The 23,609-nt window shown below is 55.6% G+C and overlaps 4 protein-coding genes across 4 annotated transcripts; 2 read left to right on the top strand and 2 right to left on the bottom strand.

Annotated features, from left to right (window-relative positions):
- Nucleotides 1-549: 549 nt before the first annotated feature.
- On the top strand, nucleotides 550-2,298 carry TRIREDRAFT_120609 (uncharacterized protein; the record flags this gene model as incomplete). Its single annotated transcript, XM_006963296.1, has 1 exon — nucleotides 550-2,298. Exon 1 carries the CDS (start codon nucleotides 808-810, stop codon nucleotides 2,296-2,298), a length of 1,491 nt encoding a protein of 496 aa, XP_006963358.1. The 5' UTR covers nucleotides 550-807.
- Nucleotides 2,299-2,826: 528 nt separating this feature from the next.
- On the bottom strand, nucleotides 2,827-5,208 carry TRIREDRAFT_120607 (uncharacterized protein). Its single transcript, XM_006963109.1, has 3 exons — nucleotides 4,860-5,208; nucleotides 3,546-4,779; nucleotides 2,827-3,438 (listed from the first exon to the last, which is right to left on the bottom strand). The coding sequence occupies exons 1-3, from the start codon at nucleotides 5,068-5,070 to the stop codon at nucleotides 3,123-3,125; spliced, it is 1,761 nt and encodes a 586-aa protein (XP_006963171.1). The 5' UTR covers nucleotides 5,071-5,208; the 3' UTR covers nucleotides 2,827-3,122.
- A 496-nt stretch (nucleotides 5,209-5,704) lies between these two features.
- TRIREDRAFT_57840 (basic leucine zipper transcription factor domain-containing protein) lies at nucleotides 5,705-7,201 on the bottom strand (the record flags this gene model as incomplete). Its single annotated transcript, XM_006963108.1, has 5 exons — nucleotides 5,705-5,789; nucleotides 5,859-6,251; nucleotides 6,415-6,789; nucleotides 6,863-6,950; nucleotides 7,039-7,201. Coding segments are annotated over 5 exons (1,104 nt in total), but the record flags the coding sequence as incomplete, so codon positions are not given.
- Nucleotides 7,202-13,288: 6,087 nt separating this feature from the next.
- TRIREDRAFT_120605 (protein kinase) lies at nucleotides 13,289-19,214 on the top strand (the record flags this gene model as incomplete). Its single annotated transcript, XM_006963295.1, has 2 exons — nucleotides 13,289-13,786; nucleotides 13,911-19,214. 2 exons carry the CDS (start codon nucleotides 13,289-13,291, stop codon nucleotides 19,212-19,214), a joined length of 5,802 nt encoding a protein of 1,933 aa, XP_006963357.1.
- Nucleotides 19,215-23,609: the final 4,395 nt, after the last annotated feature.

The following is a 23,609-nucleotide window of genomic DNA, read 5'->3' as shown; positions in this document are numbered from 1 at the left end:
CGTCAATTGAATTACCTATGGCAGCCCCGTTACCTTGATGGCTCGCCATGCTTTCGTCGTGGCTCAATCTGACATCCAGCCTCAGCTCGCATTGGAAGCCATCCAGCTCCAGCTCTGATTCACCAGCAAAAACACCACGGAAAACGCATCATGGGCCGGTCCAAACCCACCTGCTTCAAATCAATAGACACGCCGAGTGCCCACCTCAAACGCGTCGTCAAACGGAGAGCCTCAAAGCACTGCAATCGATGCATTCAATGAAGCATTCTCCCAATATCCCTTGTATACTAATCGTGCTTCTCCTCCCAACACTGAATCACAAAACCACCTACTCTTGACCGCTCGCCTCTCCACCATCAAGGCCCTTTCATTCTCTAAACCCGTCGATTTGATTTTCCAGCAGTGAATCCTGCACCACGGAATGCAGCCTCCAAAACTCCAAAATTCCACCTTCAAAACCGTGGCTGCTCTTCCCCTTTCATGTACTTAACGCGGCCTCCCTCCCTCCCCCCTTCCTCCTCATTGTGCAGGTCTGTCTCTTCCTCTCCCGAATTCACAAAACAGTACCTTCGCCTCTCTGCCTCATTGGGCTCTTTCTGCCGTGCATCTGGCGATTATACGTGACACTTGATTGTCACGGAGTTTGAATATTGCCTCTAGGCTCCAGGCCTGCTTTTGTTCAGCTGATAGTGCAATATCATAATACCTTACTCGGCATCACGAAGAACATCGTCACTCTCAACAGACGTACAAATACGGAGAGAAAGGCTGCCACCGTCCTCGGCAGCAATTCAATCAATCCCAACAATGTCGACGTCCAACGACGATACCATCTCCATCTCCTCGAGCCAAGGCGAGCAGTCATCCGGGTCCTCAAACCCTCACCCTACCAGCAGCACTTCCATCAGCTCCTCCAACAAGCAGAGCCCTGCCGGCTCCTCGGACAAAGAGAACAAGCCCCCCCGAGGCCCGTCTTCTCAGCCATCCGATGCCCTCCTCCCCCAGCTTGCGCGGCCGCTCCTCCCGAGCTTCGACGCCGCTCACCACGGATGGGATGCGTCCAACGTGCCCACGGCCAAGTGCGACCTCTGCCACAAGCAGCGCTGCGGCACCCTGCAAAAGTGCCGCGTCTGCAAGCTCTCCATCTGCCACGACTGCTGCGTCGGAGACCGCCTGAAGAATGATCGCCGACACTCCATCGATGCTGCGGCCGTCAACTGGGATGTGCCGCCGAGCCTTCGGAAGCGGCGATTCCGTGCCATCGAGAGCAGGCCTGAGCCGCCAAAGGGAGTCAAGAAGCAGAGGATCATCATCAAGCGACGAGTTCCGGGACGAGGACGGAGTGGCGAGCCGTCGGCTGCCGGCGAGGCAAGAGACGGATTGGCTTCTCCGAGGGTGATGCTCGACGGAGCTGCTTCGACTCCTGACAGCGAGGGTTATCGAGAGGAAGCCGGCCGGCTGCAACAACATCGAGACTACGGCCACGCTGGTCTCGTGGAAGCTGCGCCTGAACCACCACGGCTTTCTGTAGCAAGAGAAGCCTCCAATCCTACCGCCGGTCGAGCTCAACGCCAAGATACAATGCCTGCAACGCACGATGCTCGCTATCAACTGGAGACTGGGAATCTCGAACACTCGAGGCTTCCTTCCGTACGACACTCCTATGGTGACGACGGCCATGGAAGAAGATACCGGGCGTTTTCCAACGAAGACCCATTTTATGCCGCTCCCGCCAGAGAACAGCAAGCCCGATTTCCTGTCCCTCAGACAGACGGCTACTCTCAAGCTGCTCAATCTTGGCCAGTCTTGCCTCCCATCGCAGCCCTGCTCAGTGGTAGGCTCCCGAGCCTCCCACCCCGCGCCACACCGGAGATGCACAGCCGTCCCCAGCAACGCTTCTACCACGAGGACCAGCCCGTCGCCAGCGAGGCGTGGCCCCTGAACGAATACGTCAGCTCCCTCGGCACCGGCCTCGCCAACGCGGCCCGTACGAGACACGCGTCATCTGGGAAGCCACTGGATCAATGCTTGCGAGACGAGCTCCACGCCGTGTGGACGTCGCCCGCCTTCATCGGCGAGGACCGTGACGCGGGCTTCCGGTACCGCCGTCTCCTTTCCGCGGCGTACTATGCCAGCACCTGTCTGGGTCTGCCGCCTAGGGGGAATGCCGCGAGGGAGTGGATGTGCCAAGAGGAGCAGAAGCTGTGGGAGATGGGGTACGAGTCGATAAAGTCGGTGCCGCTCATGGACTTTTTGCACGAGGTTGGGGTTCGCTATTTGCGACAGGCTCAATGTTAGCAGAGGGTGATGGACAAGACCTGCTGAATCATGGGTTGGCCGGTTTCTTCTCGCTTGTTGATTTCTCAGGGTTTGTGTTTTCTTTAAAAGGTTCGACAAGAGGTTCGGTAAGGGTTGAGGAGACATCTGGAATTGTCTTTCTTGAGGGGCATGTTGAGGAGAGGACATGAGAAAAAAAAAAAAAAGGCGAAAGGAATACCCACGATAGATGAGCCGCGAATTGCTTCTTTTAGAAAGCTTGGTTACTACTATAGGTATGGGATAGGGGGGGATAGACTTAAGATTTCGGGGACGGATGTCTCAGGTCAAGTGTATGAATGGATAGACAATAGGGTAATAGGAAAACAGAGTTGAGCTGAGCTAAAATTGCTTCAAAGTGATGATGAAATTGATCAGGTTGACACATGAAGAGGGTGAAGCTGGTGAAGTAGGCGGAGAACCAAAGAAGGAAATACATACTACGAAAACAAGAGAAACTTCAGGGGAACGAGAGTAAAATGGGCGGAAAGAGAACTTTTGATATATATTCCTTATATATCCTCGTTTTTTGCCCACTTCTAGAAAGCTACCTTGCTTCTGAAATGAGGCTAGATCTAGCCCAAGCATCCATCATTCATGACTTTTAGCCGCCCAGTCTTTTATATTCAGACCGGCTCACTCATCCTTTATTAATGGAAGTGATACACAAGCGGGGGAACACGGACGGACGGATACTCAATGAAATGAGTAAAAAAAAAAGCAAACACCACGGTACTTTTTTCTTTCTTTCAACAATGTCCGAGAGAAAAAAAGAACACTCGGATCCTTCTTCTTCTTCAAACTCGTTACTCCTGAGCCTCCTCCTCAGCGGCCTCCGCCTCGCCCTCCTCGTAGTCGTCCTCGAAGCTGCCGGCAGGCACCTGGTACAGCCGCAGGATGGCCTTGTTGGGGTCCTTGACGAGGACGAACTTGGCCTCCTGCTGCTGCTGCTCGCTGCTGCTGGTGTCGCCCCGGAGGCACATGTCGGCAATGGTGCGCACGATGCCCCAGCCGTTGGACAGCGACAGGTTCATCTGGTTGGCGAAGTCGCGGGGCTTCCAGCCGATGACGCCGAGGATCACGTGCTTATCGTTGGATCGGGGGTTGGCGCGCGAGACGAAGCTATTCACATGGCGAGTTTTAGCAGGAATCATTTCACGGGGGAGATAGAAAGGATGAGGCAAAAAGGGAGTAATAGAGGTGATGGGAAGGGGGGAAAGAAAACGTACCCAAGCTTCATCACGTCGGACTTGGACAGGATGCTCTGCGTCGTCCACCTGGCCAGCTTGCAGCTGTTGTTCTTCATCTCAGTCGTCACAACGGCACCGCGCTGGGTGACGAGCTTCGTCCGCCAGTCGAGGGCGCCGCCGCTGCCCTGGGCCCGGCTGTCGAACTCGTTGAGCGCCTTGATGGTCAGGTGCTGCTCCTCGCCGTTGATGCTGTTCTTCTGGACGGCGTCGACCTCGGTGCGGACAATCAGGTACACGGGCTCCTCCTCGTTGGTCGACAGGTCGAATCTCCTGTACTTGTAGGCCTTGCTGGCCGGGGGGTCGGTGTCCTCGGAGGCGTTGTAGAAGGGGTTGGGGTGCTTCATCTCGACCTTGTTCGTCTCGCTCTCCAGCACGACCTGGTTGGCAAAGTTGTGGTTGATGTAGGTGGCCTCCTCGGCGAGGGCGGACGGCTGGTTGATCAGGTCCTTGCCGCCGTCGGCGGCCTCGAGCGGGGCGTCGGCGGCGTTCTCGTTGACCGTCACCATGTCCAGGTTGGAGTTGTCGCGCTTGTCAAGGAAGATCTTGTTGCCCTGGCGGGTGATGACAATGTCCCAGGGGTAGACGGAGCGGGTAGAGCACATGAGCATGGAGAGGATGCTGTCCGTGGCGAAGATGGTGGCCTCGCCCTTGTCGGCGAGCTCCTGGATGACGGGGTCGGACGAGGTGGTGACGTTGAAGGCGGCGCGGTCAATGGCGACCAGCTTCCTCTCGGAGCCCTTGACGGGCTGCTTGTCGTACGAGCGGTCGTAGTAGTACAGGAAGCCGTAGTCGTCCAGATCCTCGCCATCGTCGGTATCCAGGTTAAGCTTGGCCAGGCGGTTGAAGTCAATCTCCTCGAGGAGCTCCCAGTCGGCCTTGATGTTGATGCTGGCATCGCGGTTGCGCGCCGGCTTGTCATAGTCCTTCCAGCCGAAGCGGCGTCCGCCACGGCCACCGGCACCGCCCCGACCACCGCGGTCGTAGCCGTAGCCGCCCTGTCGGCCGCCGGGGGCTCGCTGGAACTGGCCTCCTCGTCCACCACGGGTGTCGCCCCGGCCGCCGCGCTGGCCCCGGCCACGGGTGAAGATGGCGCCGCGGCCAAACTTTGACTTGGCCGAGTCTCTGACGTTGCTGACGACGGAAAAGCTGGTCTCGTCCTCGGCGGGAGGGGCGTTGAAGACAACGGCGTGGCCGGTGCCGTACACCTGCTGGTCTGTTTGTTTGGCGAATATCGCCTCGTCAGCAATTCGTCCATTTAAAAGATAACAGATATTGGTGGTGTGGCCACTGTACCTCTGTACTGTCGGTTGTACTGCAGGCGTCCACCACGCTCGCGGTCCTTGCCCTCAGCAGTCCAATCGGCCATGCGCCCCAGCTTGTCGCCCTTGGAGAAAGGCGCATAAGGGACGCCGTTGAAGGTGATTTCGTTCGTCACGGGAGGGCCCCAGCCGTCCCCGGGAGGACAGCTCTCGCAAATCTTGACATAGTCAAGAGAGTCGGCCATGTTGGGCGATAGATCTCTATTGCTCCTCTAATTTATCGGCTTCTCGTCGACCTGAATATGAAGGTAACGAGTCGTGGGGGCCCAGAAGAGGAGAAAAGAGAGGATTTTCGCCGTGTTCGTGATGGTTCGCCGTTCCGGCTCTGGGATGAATTTGGTTTCCAACAATGAATCGAAATTGTGGTGGGGTGTGGAGCAGCCTAACGAAAAAGTTCCAAGCCCCGCGCCCGCTGGTGCACCGCCACAACTCCTTATCTTATCGCTTGTGAGTTTCCTGCTTCAGCCACGACTCCTCTTGTCTCAAGTCATCATTCCAGAGTCGCCGTGCATTGGGAACGTCTTCTTAAATACATGCACCTACCTATGCTTCAAGACTCAATTGAGGATTATGAAGACGTGAGCCGCCTTTGCTGCGGTGTGAAGATTCTTGAATTCTAAATTGGATAGCGGAATAGTAATATATGCATCATGACAGCGTGACGGGTAGACAAAAGCCGCCGTTGGCGTCGGCCACCCGCCAATATTCGCCCTCGATCCTTTCGCGGACATCCAAATGAGGATGAGAGGGAATAGAATAGCCAAAGAAATAACCCCATAGCATACGGCAAACGAAGTGGTATGATTAATAGCAGCAAATTTAGAACACCATGGCCTCGGGGCGACCCGAAAAGATATTCTCAATCGCATCACGCAGCTCAAACTCCTCCAAGACAGCGCCGAAACTGTAAACGAAAGTCAGCACGACGAGATGATCACACAAGCCAAGCGCGAAATTCTCGATGGGAGCTTACCCATAACACCTGACTTTTCGAAGCAACTCCCCAGAAATCTTTTCAAAGTCGCACGGGGCCAACTCGGCGAACCTGGCATGGGACAGAACCATGCCCCATGCCATGACTGGCGTGATTTCTCCGTCTAGGTTGAGCTTCTGACTGAGATCTAGTAGCGTGGTTAGGTCGGCCTTGGTGAGCTCCCACGTGCCTTGGGTAAGGGGCTCCTCGCCGCCGCCGTCGCCGTCGCCGTGATGATGCGTGTGTGTGTGGCCGAAGGGAGTGTCCGGTGTCAGGTCTTGAAAGGGCGTGGGAGGGCAGGACGCCATGAGGGCGTGGCCGCACGGCGCGCCGTCGGCGTCGCTCGCTCTGTCAACCAAGAATGGCATGTGCGCCATACAAGGTCTCTCGAGCCTACAATTGATGCCTCGACAAAAAGTCGTACCCGTTAGCATACCGGCCCTTGCGCATCAGGTCCCCGACAGTGTTGGCTCGCGCAGCTAAGAAGTGGCAGCCTCTCTCGAGGCTTCACTGTGGGGGAGGTGAAAGATATGCCTTCGCGGAGGAGTTCTCGTACGTTAGGACAAAGTCAATACCAGCCTGCTCCAGATCAGCCCCGTTGGCAGCAGGCGACAGCTGGCGGTTGTCTGGCGGCGACATTGACATGGAGGTTGAATGTGACGTGCCAGCTGGCGAAAAGCCGCCTTGGGAGCCATGTGCGAAGCTATTGCCCGAGGCACTTACACTCATCGGCTGCGTGACACTGCTCGACTCGTCCACGCCGCCCACTCTTGGAAGCTGGATGCCCCTCTGGGCCAGGATCTCCTTGAGCTGCTTGTTCTCGTCAAACAGCTTCTGCTTGTCCTGGGAGATTGTACTGAAGACCTCCTTTAGCCGGAGGACCTCGTCTTCCAGTGCCTTGATGTACAGCTCCTTTCTCTCGCGGTGGGTACTGCAGACGACCAACAGCTCGTTAGACGTGGCACGCTCCGGCTTATCCCGCATGTTGTGAGCAGATAACTTACCGCTGAGCTTGTCGGTTGAGCTCCTGCCGCCTCGTCAGGGCAGGCTTGCTGTCCGGCTTTGGTCCACGTCGCTTGGGCGGGTTCCCAGCTGTTTGGAGGCGCGAGGAAGAGTCATCAGCCGGCCAGTCCTGCTCACTCATGCCGCCGGGGTCTGCAGCATGTCCGGGATTGCTTACTGCGAGTAACCTTCTTGTCCGACAGGGACTTGAAGAAATTGAGGTTGAGCGACGACAGGACGCCTTTGTCGGTGCCCTCAGTCGAGGCCCGGGAGGTGCTGCCCTCGGCGTGGTCTGGAGATAGCGATGACGACATGGCAGCTCGCGATGCTCCGAAGCAGTGCTCTCTCTGCAAAAGCGTGGAGGAAGGTCCGATTGCCCAGCGGCAGAGCGTGAGAGATGGGATGCTAAAATACGGCCGGCTGCGAACGGGTAAGCCACTGTGCGACGTGAGATTCCGACGAGGGGTGGCAGCCACGGTGTGGCAAAACCAAGCCCAAAGCACAAAAGAGCAGTTGGAGTCGAGAACCAGGTCGTTAGGGGGTGGGAGGCGTATTACTAGGTACCTTAGGTAGATAGTAGGCAAGGTATAGTAGGTAAGTACCCGTTTAGCAATGCCCAGCGGCTGGTGTGTCAGGGCGAGGTGGCCACAGTTGCGTGAGGTTGCCGGCTGAGGAGCTTTTGAAGTGTTCTGGTGGTGATGATGATGAGAACGCGAGGGGATGAAGCTCGTGCCGATGAAGTGTGAGATGTTGGCGGGCTTCTGAGGGCGGGCTTCTTTCACTGCCTGATAGGACGATAAGGTCCCTACTCCCTACGGACAGCAGGGGCGAGCTGTCACCCGCTTCCACAGCGAATAGAGGAGACGCAACGGTTCAATTGTGCCTGAGTAAGGCAGCTCAGGCAGTAGAGGCGAGGTAGGCAGGCAATAGGGAACGAATTGCGGCTAGGTAGCGTAGGCAGCAGTCAATGTCTGAGGCTGTCGCAGTCTGGGAAATTGAAGGTTCGGGTCGGCGAGTTGAAGCATGTCTATACAAGTTGAAGTAATAGTGCCACCTGCAGGTCCGATTTGGTCGGGAGCTGGGCAGGATATTAGTACGAATACCGGGCTAGGTAGTTGTACAGGAAATGATAGGGCAGTACAAGCAACCGGATGAGGACGAGGCGCGCAAGGCAGCCTGGGAAGGGCAAGGCCAGTAACACTCGCAAGGTACCGTGGTATTGCTGGGAGTCTGAACCACGGTAGGTACGTTGCACTTGTGTTATTACAGTACGTGTACTGTACAAGAGCTTTGCCCTGGACGCTTCTTTGATTTCCAGCAGTCGGGTCTTGCCCTGCTTCATCAAACCAGCCGGGCTTGTCGATGCGACGGGGGGGAGCAACAACATTAAACTCCAGGTGAGGAGCAACGGATAGGGAATGTGCGAGCCCAGCGGGGTTAGTTTGCTAGTACCCACGGGGCTTGTAGGGCGAGGAGGGCCCTGGAGCTCCGGGCGATTAGCGCTGGCCCTACCGCGTCAGTAGGTTCCAGTAGGTACCTGTACGGGGTGCTTGGCCCGGGGGCGCAGCGGAAGTGCACCTCAGGGCAAAAACAGGCGAGTCTGTGAAGAGCGCCTGCAGAACTACTATGTACTACTTAGGTACCTATCTTGCATCAATCCTAACCACCTGTTAACAGCACCCTCCAGCGCACCGGAACGGGTTGTGGGATGCTCAGCCTTGGAGAAATGGAGAAGACGCCCGATTGCCTGAGCGGCTGCTGCTAGTGGAAAGTTGTTCCGGAGCGCGGGTCCGTGTCTCTCGGGATGCCATCAGGAACAAGTATTACCGCCAGAATAGGATCTGAGGGCTCGTACAGGTACCCGCGAGAAACGGGCATTCCTACAATTGTGTTCTGGATGCTAGGTACCATCTGTGGTCAGGGTTCGAGCCTCATGCTCCTGCAAGCTGGCAGAAACGGTGATTTCCCCGCCATTGAGCAAAGCCACCTCTTGCGTCAGACCTCAAAACGAAACATGAAGACTTGGACAGATGAGGGTATGTAGCATCGAGGCTAAACCGCCAAAAACTCTCTTCACATGCGCCAATGGCCACCCAGTACCGGCTCATCCACGCAACAGACGGCCTCAAGTGCCGAAGAAGGCGAGGAATGTTCTTTATGTAATGCTACCCTGGGGATCCGTCAGCAATGATCGGAGTCTGCACGGCTTACCTCCGTAAGTACACTTGTGCTTTGCTTCCAGTGGCCGCAAGACAATGAAAAATGGAGCGGCCTTTTAGGGGACCATATTGGTGGCTGTGACACCGAGACACTTTTTCTTTGTGTAAGTTGGGGCATTGTGGCGGGTTTGCGGGTGCAACATGTGAGACATTGCGCATGAAGAGCGTATTGCGGTGAGCCAGCCATTTAACCGCTGGATACCTTACTTACCTAGGTATGTATACGAGTACTTTTGATACGGCAGGTGATGGGATGTTGTGACTCTGGCAAGCCTGAATCACTATCGAGAAATTAGATCTGATAACAATGAGAATTGGAGGCTATGGAGATGATTGATAAACCTGTATGTATCCGTACATGTAATTTGCTCTTCATCAAGGATCTTATATTGCTACTACTAGTAGTAGTAGGTATCTATCACGAGGTTGAGGGAGAGTTCAGGGAGTAGCGGACCACGGAAAGCCTAATTCAGTTCTTTCCTATATACATACATTGGGTCTACTGCTTTTGGGGAGGAGATTCAGTTGCACCTGCTGGCCTGTTCATCTAGTATTATATACGACGGCCTACTCTAGGCTTGGAATTGCGAGCAAACTCATGCCTTACAAGCCACGACTATCCACAGCTCTGCACGAGGTGTCCGTTATTCCGCTCATCCTTCTAACGCTTCTTCCTGGCAAGCCTGGATGCTCGTTGCTTTTCGTCGGGCAATTCTCATGGATGGCCTCATGTGAGTCCTCCGTCTGACCACCAGACCAGTGTCCAATTCCGGTCCCAACACCGATCCCGAATCCCATCTCAACGGGGCTTAGCGATAGGCTCCTGCTCTGGCTCCCCATTCTGAGACCTCAGACATGATGCCTCCTCGAACTGATTGGTGCTCTATCTTGCATGACACCGCCAGGCATTACATTCCATTCGCTGATCAGACATGTCCGAGGCATAGTGCTGACGGCGCTGTGATTCCCGTATCTGCTCCTAGCAGACAGTCCGCCGTCACTGATTCGTACTCCCATTCAGGCTCATAGCCTCCCCGAGCTCGTCTACAACCTCTTGTCTCGCCCGGTCCCGAGTGTGGTGGCTTCAGTTGATCTTCAAACACATCAAAGACGCTCGCTTCGTCTGTGCAGGTGACGTCCTGCTAGCGGGCAAGTCGGCCATTGCCATCTTCATCGCTATCGATCATTGTTCCTGGTCCGAAGTCATCGTTCATAGCCAGGCGCTTGCAATACGCCTGGGCCAATGCCGGTACTACCTTAGAATGCCAGGCGTCAACTGCGGCTCATGCCCTTCTTGGGCTGGACCTCTGGGCCATGGGCATGCCAAAGGTGAGCTGCAGCCGGCACAGGGACAATATTGGCGCTCGATAGAGCCTTTGCCCGGCTTGTCATGTGTTCAGGGGGGGGCTTCGATCTGTAAGTGCCCCTCCGGTCGTCATTTGCGTGCAGCAGCTATGATTTCATGGACGGCTTTGTACCGCGAATTCATGTCATAGGGAAAGACCAGCTCTGTTGACTTGAATCGAACTCAGAGGCTCATCAGCTTCAGTGAGGCCACCCGCCTCAGCATCAGGAGCCGCTTCCGAGACGTGCCATTGACCATATTGCAATTTTCTGTACGAAAGTGTAGAAGCGTCGATGCTTCTTCTTCTCGTGCCGTCCCGAGAACAGACAGGGTACAGGGCATCACGGGTCGAGAAACATGACGGGAGCGGTGCATGCAGTTACGAGTCACAGACCTCGCAGTCACGACTCCATGCTACACCTGTGCCGTACTTCTTCCTGGCTGATCAATCTCGGGGTTTCGGGCCTCTTCAAGCTCGAAATGGGCTGTCGTGCTTTTTGACAAGTGCTGGTGAGATCGCTGCGGTCCTTCAACCTCAGCCGGGCTGCGAAATGACATGGTATTCGGTTTCCTGTTTGCATGCTGCTAACGATGAAGTTGTCTAGTGGGATATGCATCCCAAACGCACCGCCCCTTCGAGATTGCAGCTCCTGCAGAGCTAAACAGCGCAACACTGTGCGAACGCCGAGCAGTGGATTGGCCTGCTGCCCTGGGAGGTTCATTTTCTCCCAGTTTGTGCGTTTCCACTCCCTCTCGCTCTTCTAGTCCCGCCGCCGCTCGCTTCAACGCTAGAGGCCAGAAATGGGAGGTGTGAAGACGGCCGACCAGAGAGCCACTGAGCTCTTTGGCAGAGCTGCCTGAGGGAGCTTGAGCTTGAAGCTGTTACTGTACGAGACATCACACTGTCGGAACAAGTGGGAGCGAGGGAACATGAACAGGAGGGATAGTCCAGGACCAAACAAGCCCCCTCTGCCGATCTGGGGGCCTCGTACGAAGTCAGACATACATACGGATCTAGTATTTTCTACTTCTTCGTTTAACGGTGTGCATGATACATACCAGCTTCGCCGGTTTGCTCAATCCTACCAGGCCTGCACGACAATGGCGCCTGGGTGTCACGGTTCTAGAGCGTTTCTCTCCGAAAGCACCCAAGCCTCATCATCGCCACCCCTCACATGCGCTCGCATCCTGCTTGCTTCCGGGTGAATGCCCCGTTGCCCATCACGACGACAGCCGACTGCGACGACACCCACAGGATGCGATGCTCTCTTGCTTGACTACCTAGTCAGAGTTGGTGCCGTTGGCCTAGTGATGGCCTCTCTTGCACCGCACGTTGCTTCCGACGAAAGATCAGCCAGTTGGCCCAGCACGGCAGCCCTGCTTGTACAGTGCCGATTGAGCGCAGGACAGCGGCAATTACCCGCTCCAGCGATTCGAGGCCCAATCCGATGCCGCGGGATGCCACCCGGAACGCCGATGCTGCTGCTTGTTATTAATGCCATTACCTCGATGTTATGTGCTGGAAACCACCGCACCGCTTACGTGACGTGGCGTGGTTGCAGCAGCCGTGTGCCGTGCCGTGCCAATTCAGTCAAGTCTTGCAGACAACTTGAATGTGGACGTGATGTACGAGGCACGAAGGCGGTAATAATGGCATGAACAGGAAGTGCCATGTGCATGTGTCGATGTATTATCCTAGGTACCTATGCAGCGATATGAGAGAGCGGGCGCTGTTTGCACAGAGTGGTTGACGGCGTCATCTCATGCCATCGGGCTGCTTGTCTCTACAACTCCAGCTCTTCCTCTGGTATGTACCACGCATGTTGTATCTCTTGTGCTCGCCTCTCGCCGTCTCCAAGCCTGCTCCAGCCATACATGTTTCTGGCTCGTTTCACAGCACGCATGGGGGGGGATGAAATGTTGCGGGACGCTTCCAACAGCCCTCCAAGCCCGCTAGAGCCGCCAAGGATCACCCCCCGTAGTCCTCACTGTGCAGCGCAGTGCAGCGCCTGGCTGCGCTATAACCCGCGCTATGCCTGCGCTGTGGCTAGTAGCAGAGTTTGGAGGCGGCCTGGGAGGGTTGGATCAGGCGGGTAAAGGGCCAGGCGAGATGGTGTGCCGTGATTGGCTCACGGCCACTGGCCCCCCGCTTAATGTGTCATGGGGGGTGAACGAGGGCGATTGCTCCCAGAGGTATTCCCGTACCTGGGCGAACGGGCAATTGAGCCATCGTGAAGAACGAACCGAACCACTCCCGTGAGCTGACCTGCGGCCTCTCTGTCCCTGTTGTGCGTGGTGCCTCGCCAGCGATTGTTTGCTTCTGGACGAATCCGTCGCCGTTTCGAATCGGTCGTTTCGCAGCTCCCGGCAAGCGTGTCGTCTTTGGAGTGCTGAGAGAGAAAGAAGAGAGAAGAGAAGAGAGAGTCGGCCGCCGAGCTCGTTCCTGGCTGCTGCGTCCGCCTGGGCCGTGGGGGATTTGCCTGCAGGGCATCCTCTTGTTTTTTTTTCTTCTTCTTCTTCCTTTCCTTAGGTCTCACGGCCTCCCCCTCGACGAGGCACCCTGTCAGGCCTGCCCGCTGCCGGAGTGCACGAAGCCACGCCACCGACAGAAGCGAGAATCGAGAGAGCGACATAAACCGAAAGAGCGGAACCAGAACGACTGCTGTGATCCTTCGCCGGCCGTCTTCAGTCATGTATCCGAGCTCCATGGGTCTGTAGCTCTGGCCGCCTCGCCAGACCCCCGAGTCTCTCGACCGAAGAAAACTCCAGCTTCCCCCCGCCGTCACCGCCGTCAGCAGCGGCCACCGTCCCCTCCGTACCCCGGGCGCCTCAGCAGCGGCGGCGCTGCCTCCTCCTCGCCCGTCATGGACAAGCCGTCCTCTCCCGCCGTCGCCTCGCTGGCCCCGCCGGCCGTCTCGTCGCTGCGAGCCCAGCAGGCCACGGCCATGGAACGGTCCATCAGCCAGGACATCCGGGAAGAGCGTGAGGAACTGCGTGAGGCCGCCGAGCAGACGCTGAATGCGATTGCCTACCTCAACCTCGACGGCACCATCAAGTGGGTGAGCCCTTCGTGGACCGATGTCGTGGGCACGCCGTCCGAGTCCGTTGAGGGCGTCCCCATATCCGATCTGATAGTCGGCGAGAATAAGAACATCTTTACCGATGTGGTCGAGTCGATGAAGCGGGACGACTCCAAGAGCCACAGGGTCCGCTTCTCCGTCGCCTTGGGCCCTCTGTCCAAGCTGCGCTCGTTGGAGAGTCTTCAGCCTCTCGATCCATCTCAGCCCTTACCGACGGAGGTGGCCGACCTTGAGGCACAGGGTATCATGGTGTATGACAGTGCGTCGGGCGGTGAAAGTCATGTAGGTGCTTCTCGTTTTAAACTGAAAGCATATGAACAAGAAAGAGAGGGAGAGACATTGATTGGAGTGTTGCTACTGCTCCTCGGCTCTGCTCTCTTGGTTTACTGACTGGTTGATTCTCCAGACAATGTGGATGATTCGTCCATGGATACCCCACGAAGTGCAAATCGATCTTCCCGCTGTGATTGTCGACTCTTTGGGATCGGGAGCCGAAATCCTCGCCGGAATACTCACCCGCATAGCTGAAGCTGCAGGCGAAGACGGACAAGAACCAGAGCTTCCGCCGCCGGTCCTCTGTCGCATCTGTGAGCGTCAAATACCTCCCTGGTGGTTCGAAAAGCACACAGACCTCTGTCTTCAAGAACACCATGCCGAAATGGAAGTGCAAATGGCCCAGGAGAACCTGAGTGAACATAGAAACCACATCGTCAAGGTCCTCGACGCTTTGGAATCACGCAAGAGCCGATCGTTGAGTGGCGGTGACTCGCCCAATCTCCCGGTGGCTGAATACAAGGGGCAGCCGATTGGGCCTCCTCCCTCAGCACAGTCGTCCCCGGGGACTTCGCTCGCCCGCTCGCGCGAAAGGCCCGGCAGTTTTGGACACTCCAGAGCCCGGTCCTTCGCCATCCGCCGGCCACAGGCACGCATCGTCGAGCTCCTGCTCGATCTATGCGACACCGCCATCGAAATCAGCTGCCCGGGCATCAAGGAGAGCTCTTCCCAGCAGGGCAACTGGGAACTGCGTACGCAGTCGCCTCAATCAGAATCGAGAATCTCACAGGTGCTCCAGTGGCAGTCGCCAAGCTCCAACACGCTCGAGCAGGAACAAGGTTTGGCCTTGCTCTGTGAGGACACTGAAAAGGTGGCTCGAGCCAAGGTGGATGCCGTCTTTCGCCATCGGCAAATCATTGAATATGCGGAGCGAATCCGTATCGAGTTCGCGGTCCTTGTGCAAGACTTGATTGATGAGGCCACCAGGAAAGCCGCTCGCATCGCCGAGGGGCGCTACAGCGATTCCACCGAGGACGAACTCGATGAGTCGCAGATACCGTACACGGAGGATGTCGAAGTGAGGAGCGAAGCCGAAGAGCCGCAGAGTCGCGGTGGCGACGAACAGTTTGAGAACACCATGACCAGTCCGTCAGCTTTGGCTGCGGCGCTTCGTCAGGTCGACATGTCTGGGGGGCTTGGACGCTCTCGCCCGACATCCTTTGTGGGCTCCACTAGGTCTAGCAGTCCTAGAGAATGTCCGACTCCCCGATCCCATCCCGGAGGGCTGAGCATCCTGAGCCAGTCTCGAGATTCGCGTCGGGGGTCGACTCTTCCTGTTGAGAGCGAGATTGGCGAAAGCGAGGGAAGCCTACGGTCGTCGTCAGTGGCCTCGCGAGGGCACAACAGGACCGAGTCGCCCATTTCCGAGTTTGGGGACCTCCGACGCGCAGCGAGCTCCAGGAGGCATAGGCGGAGCTTGGTGATCCCAGATACGGCTTCCCCTCGACGGCAGGAGTCTCCGTCACGGATGATGACGCAGCCGTCCTCCCCCCTGAGAATCAAGGCTCGTGTGATACCCCAAGCGCACGAGAACATTGCCTCGCCAGAGGCATCACCCATGTTCCCTAGCAGTGAGTTCAGCTCGCCTATTACACATCCATCTAGACACCATAGAAGACAGTCTTCCGCTGCCATATCCGACTTCGTAATGAAGCCGCCGCCGTCCCCACGGCTCAATGCCAACAACCAGCCGCCGCCGCAGCCGAGGTCGTCGCAGCCGTCGATCAAAGATTTCGAGATCATCAAGCCCATCAGCAAGGGTGCTTTTGGCAGCGTCTATCTCTCCAAGAAGAAATCTACCGGAGAGTACTTCGCCATCAAGGTGCTGAAGAAGGCCGACATGGTTGCCAAGAATCAAGTCGGTAACGTCAAGGCCGAGCGTGCCATCATGATGTGGCAAGGGCAAAGCGATTTCGTTGCGAAGCTGTACTGGACATTTTCTAGCAAGGACTACCTGTACCTTGTTATGGAGTATCTCAACGGAGGTGACTGCGCCTCTCTCATCAAAGTGCTGGGCGGGCTTCCCGAGGACTGGGTCAAAAAGTACATTGCAGAGGTTGTCATGGGAGTTGAGCATCTCCACGAGCGAGGCGTCATTCACAGAGACCTTAAGCCAGACAACCTATTGATTGATCAAAAGGGCCATTTGAAGCTGACGGATTTTGGACTCTCGCGAATGGGCTTGGTCGGCCGCCAGAAGAGAGCTCTGAACAGCGATCACACGGATTCTACGCCCGACCTGCTCAAGCAGGGGCCATTCGCTCGTTCGACGTCCATGGCATCCTCACGATCGACTTCACTGGACATTCCATCGCATTCCCCCGGTGCAACCCCCCAAATGACGCCAGACGTCGGCAGTATAGGACAGCCATCGTACTTCAGCCTTGGGCCTGCCCAGTCCGACCCCCGCCGCATTTCGAACAGCCATCGAAGCGACAGCGGTGGGAGCGAAACACTGAGCCGCATGCTCACGACCTTCTCCATTCAGGACTCCGAGGCCGGCTCTCAGCCACCGAGCGCCCGGCTCTTGATGGACGAGGACGCCGTGATTCACGGCTCACCAGACCTAACGCCGTATCAGTCAACCACACGGTCCAGTATGGACAGCCACGGCCGAAACTCCCTGCCCCCGCCGAACATGATGCCGCCTCCCATGGCCCTGTTCGATCCCGAGGACACGAATCGTCGCTTTGTCGGAACGCCGGACTACCTCGCGCCGGAAACAATCAAGGGTGACAAGCAGGACGAGACGAGCGATTGGTGGTCTGTCGGATGCATCATGTTTGAGTTCCTGTACGGGATCCCGCCGTTCCATGCCAGCGAAGCCGAGCAGGTGTTCGAGAACATCTTGGCGCGCAGAATCCAATGGCCAGATCCAGCAGAGTGTGAGCCCGTGTCTGACGAGGCCAAGGACTTGATCAACAAGCTGCTGTGTATGGACCCCCAGCAGCGCTTGGGGGCAAATCGCGAAGAGAAGTATGCCTCTGGTGGTGAGGAGATTCGAAGCCACCCTTGGTTCAAGGGAGTCAATTGGGACACTCTGCTAGAAGATGAGGCCCAGTTTGTTCCTCAGCCAGAGAACCCTGAGGATACTGAATATTTTGACTCGAGAGGCGCCGTCCTTCAATCCTTCGTCGAGGAGATGGAGGATCAAATGTCGCCGCAGTCGTCTACGACCGGGTCCAACGACTACGCGGACAGACCACACGACGCGCTTTCGCGAGTCCGCTCGCAGGTCAATTCGGCGGGGAGAAAGCTGATGCCACTTCACATCCCCCCTCACGTGCGAGACCTCAAGTCACGGAGGCTGAGCGAGCCAATTGCCGCCGATGATTTCGGCAGCTTCTCCTTCAAGAACCTCCCCGTGCTGGAAAAGGCGAACAAGGATGTGATACAGAAACTCCGAGCGGAGGCCTTGGCGGCACAGAGCAAGCAGTCGTCCGTTAGTCCCGGAGGTCTTGGTGGAATGCCGTCTCCGGCACAGTCCCTCGAAGGCAGCCCCGTGGTAGCGACCCATGTCCAGAGAACACTATCCAACGCAAAGGGGCGTCCGCAATCGCCATCTGGTTTGAGCCTCGCAAACGCTTCTCCAAATCGCATGTCTCAGGTCAATCAGCCTTCGCAACCATCGTCTCCCTTGTTGGTTTCATTCACGGCCGGACAGATACAGCCCGATGGCCGCAGGAAGGCATCGAGCAACTCATCCAGCCTTTCGTACCAATCGACATCCTCTTCCCTGCAGCCGAATGCCGCCTTTGAGATCCCAAAGGTCCCGCCTAGTTTGCAGAGGGCGGCAACATCTGCGGCTGCGTCGCCGGTCAAACCCCGTGCAGGAAGCACGGTGCCGCCTCCGTTGGCGTTGTCGCCAGGAAAGGTAATGGCAACACCTGTTCGCCAGGGAAGCACGTCTTCGACGAGCCGGTCGCGGTCCTTGACCGTGGGGTCACAGGAAGCCAGCCCCGTGGCCACGGACATGCTTTCTCACCATCACCGGAATCGCCGTAGCCAGGTATTTGACATGTCCCCGTCATCATCTGATAACGAGGGAGACAAGCACAATGCTCTGCTGAGAGTCCAGAGGCGTCGGCAAAGCTCCCGACGGCTTTCCCAGATTGCCTTTGACAACGGGCCGACCTTCCGACCCTTGGATGTGCTGATATGTGAAGACCATCCCGTGTCTCGAATGGTGATGGAGAAACTGCTTGAGAAGCTACGCTGCCGCACTATTTCCGTGGCTAATGGCTCGGAAGCAGTGCGGTACTCGATGAGCGAGATCAAGTTTGACATCATATTCCTCGAATACAGGCTTCCGCAGATCAACGGCGCCGACGTGGCCCGTATGATTCGAGAGACCAAGAACGCCAACTCCCACACGCCGATCGTAGCCATCACGGCCTATCTGAAGGAGCTGCAGGCACCGCACTACTTTGACTCGCTGATCGAGAAGCCCATCAGCTCTTCGAAGCTGACGGAGGTGCTCCGGAGTCTCTGCCAGTGGCAGCCCGAGTCTCCGCACAGGCCTGCCATATCGTCCATGTCGCAGGCCATCCCGCTCAACATGAGGAGAGCGCATCCACGCCCAATGGACGATAGCCCCACGTCGAGCATATCGGCCTTCACGGGCCGCCAGGGATCGGCAATGGTGTCAAGCCGGGAGGATTCCATCACATCTAGCATGTTTGGTGACTCGGAGTCTTACACCACGGATGAGATACCGGTCGTCATCAGCCGCAAGGCAACCGGGGACTGGGAAGACAGCGGTGGTCTTGGCATCACTGACATGGACGCGACTACGGGATTTGACCATTCACCAAAGAGCATCCCGTTGCTCCTGTGCCAGCAGTCGGCGCCGGCGCATCTCGAGGCCATGTCACGGGGCTTGGATAGCCGGCTCAAAGTCAGACAGGACATTTTCGATAGGAAGCCTTCGGAGGGCACGGAGTCGGCGGATGACGAAGATGAAGAGCCCGATGGCAGGAGAGACCTGCATCTGAGGCGAGGCAGCAAGGCTGTGGCTGGCAAGGGCACGCTGCCGAGCTCCAAACTCGGCATTGAGATGATGCGAGCGGACAGTCACGATAGTGTCACCTTTTCCGACAGCACCTCGGAAGCCGTCACGCAGGTTGCAACGACACCTTCGCTCGAGCTGGAGAGGCAGTTGGTTGGTGCCGATTTCGCGGCGGTGCATAGCACGCCGGGCAGGATCGAAGCGGCCGCCGGCGAGGACGACGATTTCCTGGGCCCCGGAAGCACCGAGGCGACCCCAAGACCGCCCGCGGTCGGAACAAGCTCTGGGCGAGCTGAGAGCGGAAATGCACTGGTGAGGATACAACTGGACGAAGAACAAGAGGCGACGCCAAAGGCCTCGGGGAAATAGGCATCCCAAGATGTTAGCTGTGCCTTTTTCTTTTGCACGCTTTTTCGCCTTCCCCAACCCACTCATTCACGATGCTCTTGCGCCTTGCTTTTTACATTCTGTTTAGCCGACTGTTCTTACTCTTCATCGATTCCGCACATGCCAAATGGGAATCCTATTCCCATTTTTGCAGCCGCTTTTTCATGCACTTGCAACATATCTGTTGCTCGGGGGTTGAGTGGAATCCATATGTTCTTTGGTCATTTTCTTTTGTACGAAATTAGCAGCGAGGCGTTTAATGGGACATGACGACTCGAGATGATCAGAGCAATAGCATGCTTAGCAGAGGATGGGGTCGATGGATGACGGATGACGGATGGTGGACGATGGGATGAAAACGGTGCAGGCGAACGATGCAAACGAGCCTTGGGCTGCTCTCTGTTCTTCCGTGTGAACATCAGCTCCGAAGAAGAAGGGATGACTTTTCTTTTCCCACTCGGCTGAGGTTTTTTCTTGGACGAAATCATCTGCTAGGGCTTGTCATGGCCAGTAGTTTCATCTTGGTAGTGCGGTCGGTGTGTGTACATATAGAAGAGGGTTGGGACGTCTGGGATTGAAGAATACTTAGCTATCATGAGTGTTTTTTATTTGTACGATTTACATTTTGTCTGGTCCTTTGCGCGTGGTTGTCTGTCTTGAGGTCTGGTGTTTTGTGAAGATATTGCGGACTGTTGAAAGAGATAAAGGGGGGCAGTTGCAGTAGCAGATGTAAAGTAAGGGGGGGGTCGGTGGTGGTGAATAGACCACCAATAGTTGCGACAGGTCAGGTTGTATATAGATGTTGCGAGAACAGTCAGTGTATAATTGTATCGAACATTTACCATGTCTTGACGGGTTGATGTGGACTCGGCTTGCGGTAGGTTTCGTGATTGAATTGATGCAAGAATTCTTCAGTATCACTTCTTGAGGAGTATTGTGTGGGACGAATCGAGCTCTTCTGATGATACCAACGCCGTACCTTCGTAGGTCGTGAATGGTTCATCTTATGCCTAAGAAGTTGATAAGCTCTCTACATCTTTTTCCACTCACACCCGACGAGTGGGTTGATTGGAACATGTGAGAGGGTTAGAGAGGGGGGAGGTGAACTGTGACGAGTGCTCAAACAAGAGGCATCTTTTTCAGCGCGGCAAGCTTCATACTACCTACCTAGGTAATCACAAAGGTCCAGGGAGCGCGTATATTTGCAAAGAATTGCAGACAGTATATATGAGGAGTAATATGGAACACACACGATACTTGTCATTCTTTCTTCTTCTAGGGGACAGTTCACTTCAACTTGGCTTTGAAAGAGCCTCTCTTGTGAGATTCGTTACGTGATTGTCCGCTATTACCGTTTGCCCCTTTCTTTTTCTTCTTCCTTTGGTCTGATGCTCGCTCCAGTACAAATTTGTCAAGATGACATATAACAGGTGTTTGGAGCCCATTGGATATTGAGGCCCAAGTACGTCATGTCATCTTATTACTCCGGGTCAGGAGAAACTCAATTGCCAAAGGTGCGGATATGTTGCCGTAGAAGGGAAACCTGTCTGATGCTTGAATCGTCTTCTACAGAAGTGGTGATGGGAATTGAGTTTTGAGGGCCAAGATAGACAAATCAGTTCTCAGAGCAATACTACTAACTTACTCAATGTGACTACGAAAGGGCACAAACTCAACCGCGGAGTGAGCATGACGTTTATCACGATGGTGTTAAACTATGGGACAGAGCCAGTCTCTACCCCCGAAAGGACACCGACGGAATCAGCTGACTGAGACTGAGGCATTCCCCCCGAGCCGGAGACGTGATTGGTTTGTCCATCCCAATGAGGAACTGAACGTGGAATTAGCAGCAACGGCTGGACGAGGAAACTCTTGTTCGTCTTGTGGCTGTTGCAGCAAATAAAGATTGTGACTTCATGCCTTGAGTTTGCGAACTCTGGCTTGCTCGGTGAACGGTTGCGTCTTAGCATAAGGTAGAGAGAGTTGGTGTTGGCTCGCTTGCTTTAGTGTGTACTACGCCATGGGGGCTTTTCTGGGAAGTCTGTGATGATTGTATGGCGTAAAGGCTATTAATACTTGTGACGTTGGTCTGAAGAAGCGGTGTTGGGTGGTGATGTAAGTGCAAGACGAGAGGAGGCGTGACATCAGGTTGTTGCGCGATGGAAATTGATTAAATGAGGGGGGTTCAAGGACTCTCCAGGGTAACTCGTCGTGAGATTCAGCTAGGCTTGCATGACGATCATGAAGTAATGCCGGGGCAGCGAGAGACGAGCTAAAAGCAGCTCTATAACTCAGCTTCATGCTTTGTGGGCTTGATTGGCGATGATCACAGTAAGCTGAAAAGAATGATGGTGATTGCAGAAGGCGAATGAATGGCCGTCGAATACTGTATGTATGTGTTGGTCCCTCAAGTCTAACCCTCCCCCTCGATGGACGACAGCGCTGCTGAGAATGCCAACCGAGCATCATCAATTAAAGCGCATGTAAGCAATCAAAGAGCAGAAATTACTTGCTCATCCGAAGGTGGTGTCATAAGAAAAGGCTTTCGGCCGTTCTGTGGCAGTGGCGTCGGCTCTGTAAGACGTCTAACGTTTGGCGGGCGTTTCCCCATCTTCTCTTTCTCTTCCCTTGAAATTTTCTCAATTGATTCTCTGTTGCTTCTCTGCTGCAGGCACGTGCTCCCCATAAGGTGACCCGATGATCTGGGCAAAAAATGCTCCTGGCGAGATAAGCGCGGGCTACTGTAATACATACACACAGAACCAAGGCACAGGGGAGCGCCATTGCCTGACGATGGCTCGAGCTCAATGCGACTTTGCGTTCGGGTTTCTTCCGCGACACGGCATTGATGCTACGTATTGGGAGCAAATGAGCTGCTCTGGGCGGTCCTCGCATTTCTCGTCGTCATCATTCGTTCTTCAGCCTGTGATAAGTGTCTTTTGCCCGCCCGCCAGCCCAAGGAATCATCAAAGGGCCCCTGCTAGGAAGACGGCGATTCTCCGCGAATGTCACAGCTCTGTAGCAGTATTCATGTTCGCTTAGATTGATCTCCGGCCAGCCTCACGCATTGCGCAGTGCACGTTTCCCATTGATTGGACGAGGAGCAAGAGGCAAGGCAACAGGCACGAGAACTCGCGGGCGAGGCCGAGGAAACGAGATTGCCATCAAACCTAAAATCCTGCATGTCAGGTTCCCAGTACTTGCCGAGCTGCGTCCGAGCTGCAGAGTCTGCTGGGAAAACGCGGTGAAAAGTTTTGCAGCGCTTTGTACTCGGTACTTGAGCGTGGGGAGTTAGTGTGCTGGGTAGCGCCACAACTCCAGGACCCTCGGTGCGTCTGAATAATAGTACATAGTACGGAAAATGGATGGAATTTGTCGCCCGACAGCTCAAGGTGATATCAGATTGTCATGATTTGTTCACCAGGTCGACACATTGTCTTTCAGTACGAGTATATCATGTCCTTTCAGTGCGATTTCTGGTCATGCTGCCTCCCGTCTCTCCTCGCTGGCACCCCTTTCACTTGCATGTGCGGCCCATCGCGGCGCAGTTTCCCACTACAAACCGGGGAGCACCGAGAGGAGAGAGAAAAAAAAAAAGTCTCGACTCTTGCTTGTTCTTGACTCACGCGACAGCTTTCCCGCTTCGGTTGGCTCGTACTTGGCAAAGGTGGATTGCCTGACGCACACGAGCGGTCGCCAAGACGATCCGGTCTGTGATAGGTCGTAACTGCCGGGCTCGACTTGGACGACATGCGGTGCGATGGGAAAGAAGCATCGCGAAGCGCAACAGGAAAAAGGAAGCAATCCAAAGCCTCGTTTTGGGTAATTTTGGCTTCTTGTGAGGCGCTCTTTCCTCAATACCGGGAGCTGCCCATGCACCTTCTTCTTTGTTTGGCGGGGACACTGTAGTTTTTGGAAAGATCGGCACGCATCTTGTCTCGTCTGAGGCGCCGTCTTTTGCCGCTCTATCCGGACACAGCAGCAGCAGCACCAACCGGGAAGGAACACTGCACCACGCCCTTGCCCAAGGGCGATTAAGATGCTGACCACAGCCCGTGTGTCTCGGCAATGGGGCACTGGAGAGCGCTGAAGAGCGCTGCAGACCGCTGTAATGCTAAGCGTACTGCAAAAGCTTCTCCCGTGCCCTGGGTTCCAGAATCTCCGTAGGTAAAGAGGGAAGAGGGAGCGAGGAGAGTCTAGACGCCAAGATGTGCTCACAAATTACCAACCCAAACCAACACCACCACCATTTCGAACCACTGCAATGCACATGCTACTACTACTACATACGTACGAGTACAGCAACCGTGTGGGGGTTGCGTTGTCTCTTCCTCCTTTCCCCCCTCACGTTGTTGTCACCGTAACAACTGTTCTGAA

The sequence above is a fragment of the Trichoderma reesei genome (assembly GCF_000167675.1).
Source record: "Trichoderma reesei QM6a unplaced genomic scaffold TRIREscaffold_4, whole genome shotgun sequence".
NCBI classification, from domain to species: domain Eukaryota; kingdom Fungi; phylum Ascomycota; class Sordariomycetes; order Hypocreales; family Hypocreaceae; genus Trichoderma; species Trichoderma reesei.
This window is presented reverse-complemented; position numbering and strand designations above follow the sequence as displayed.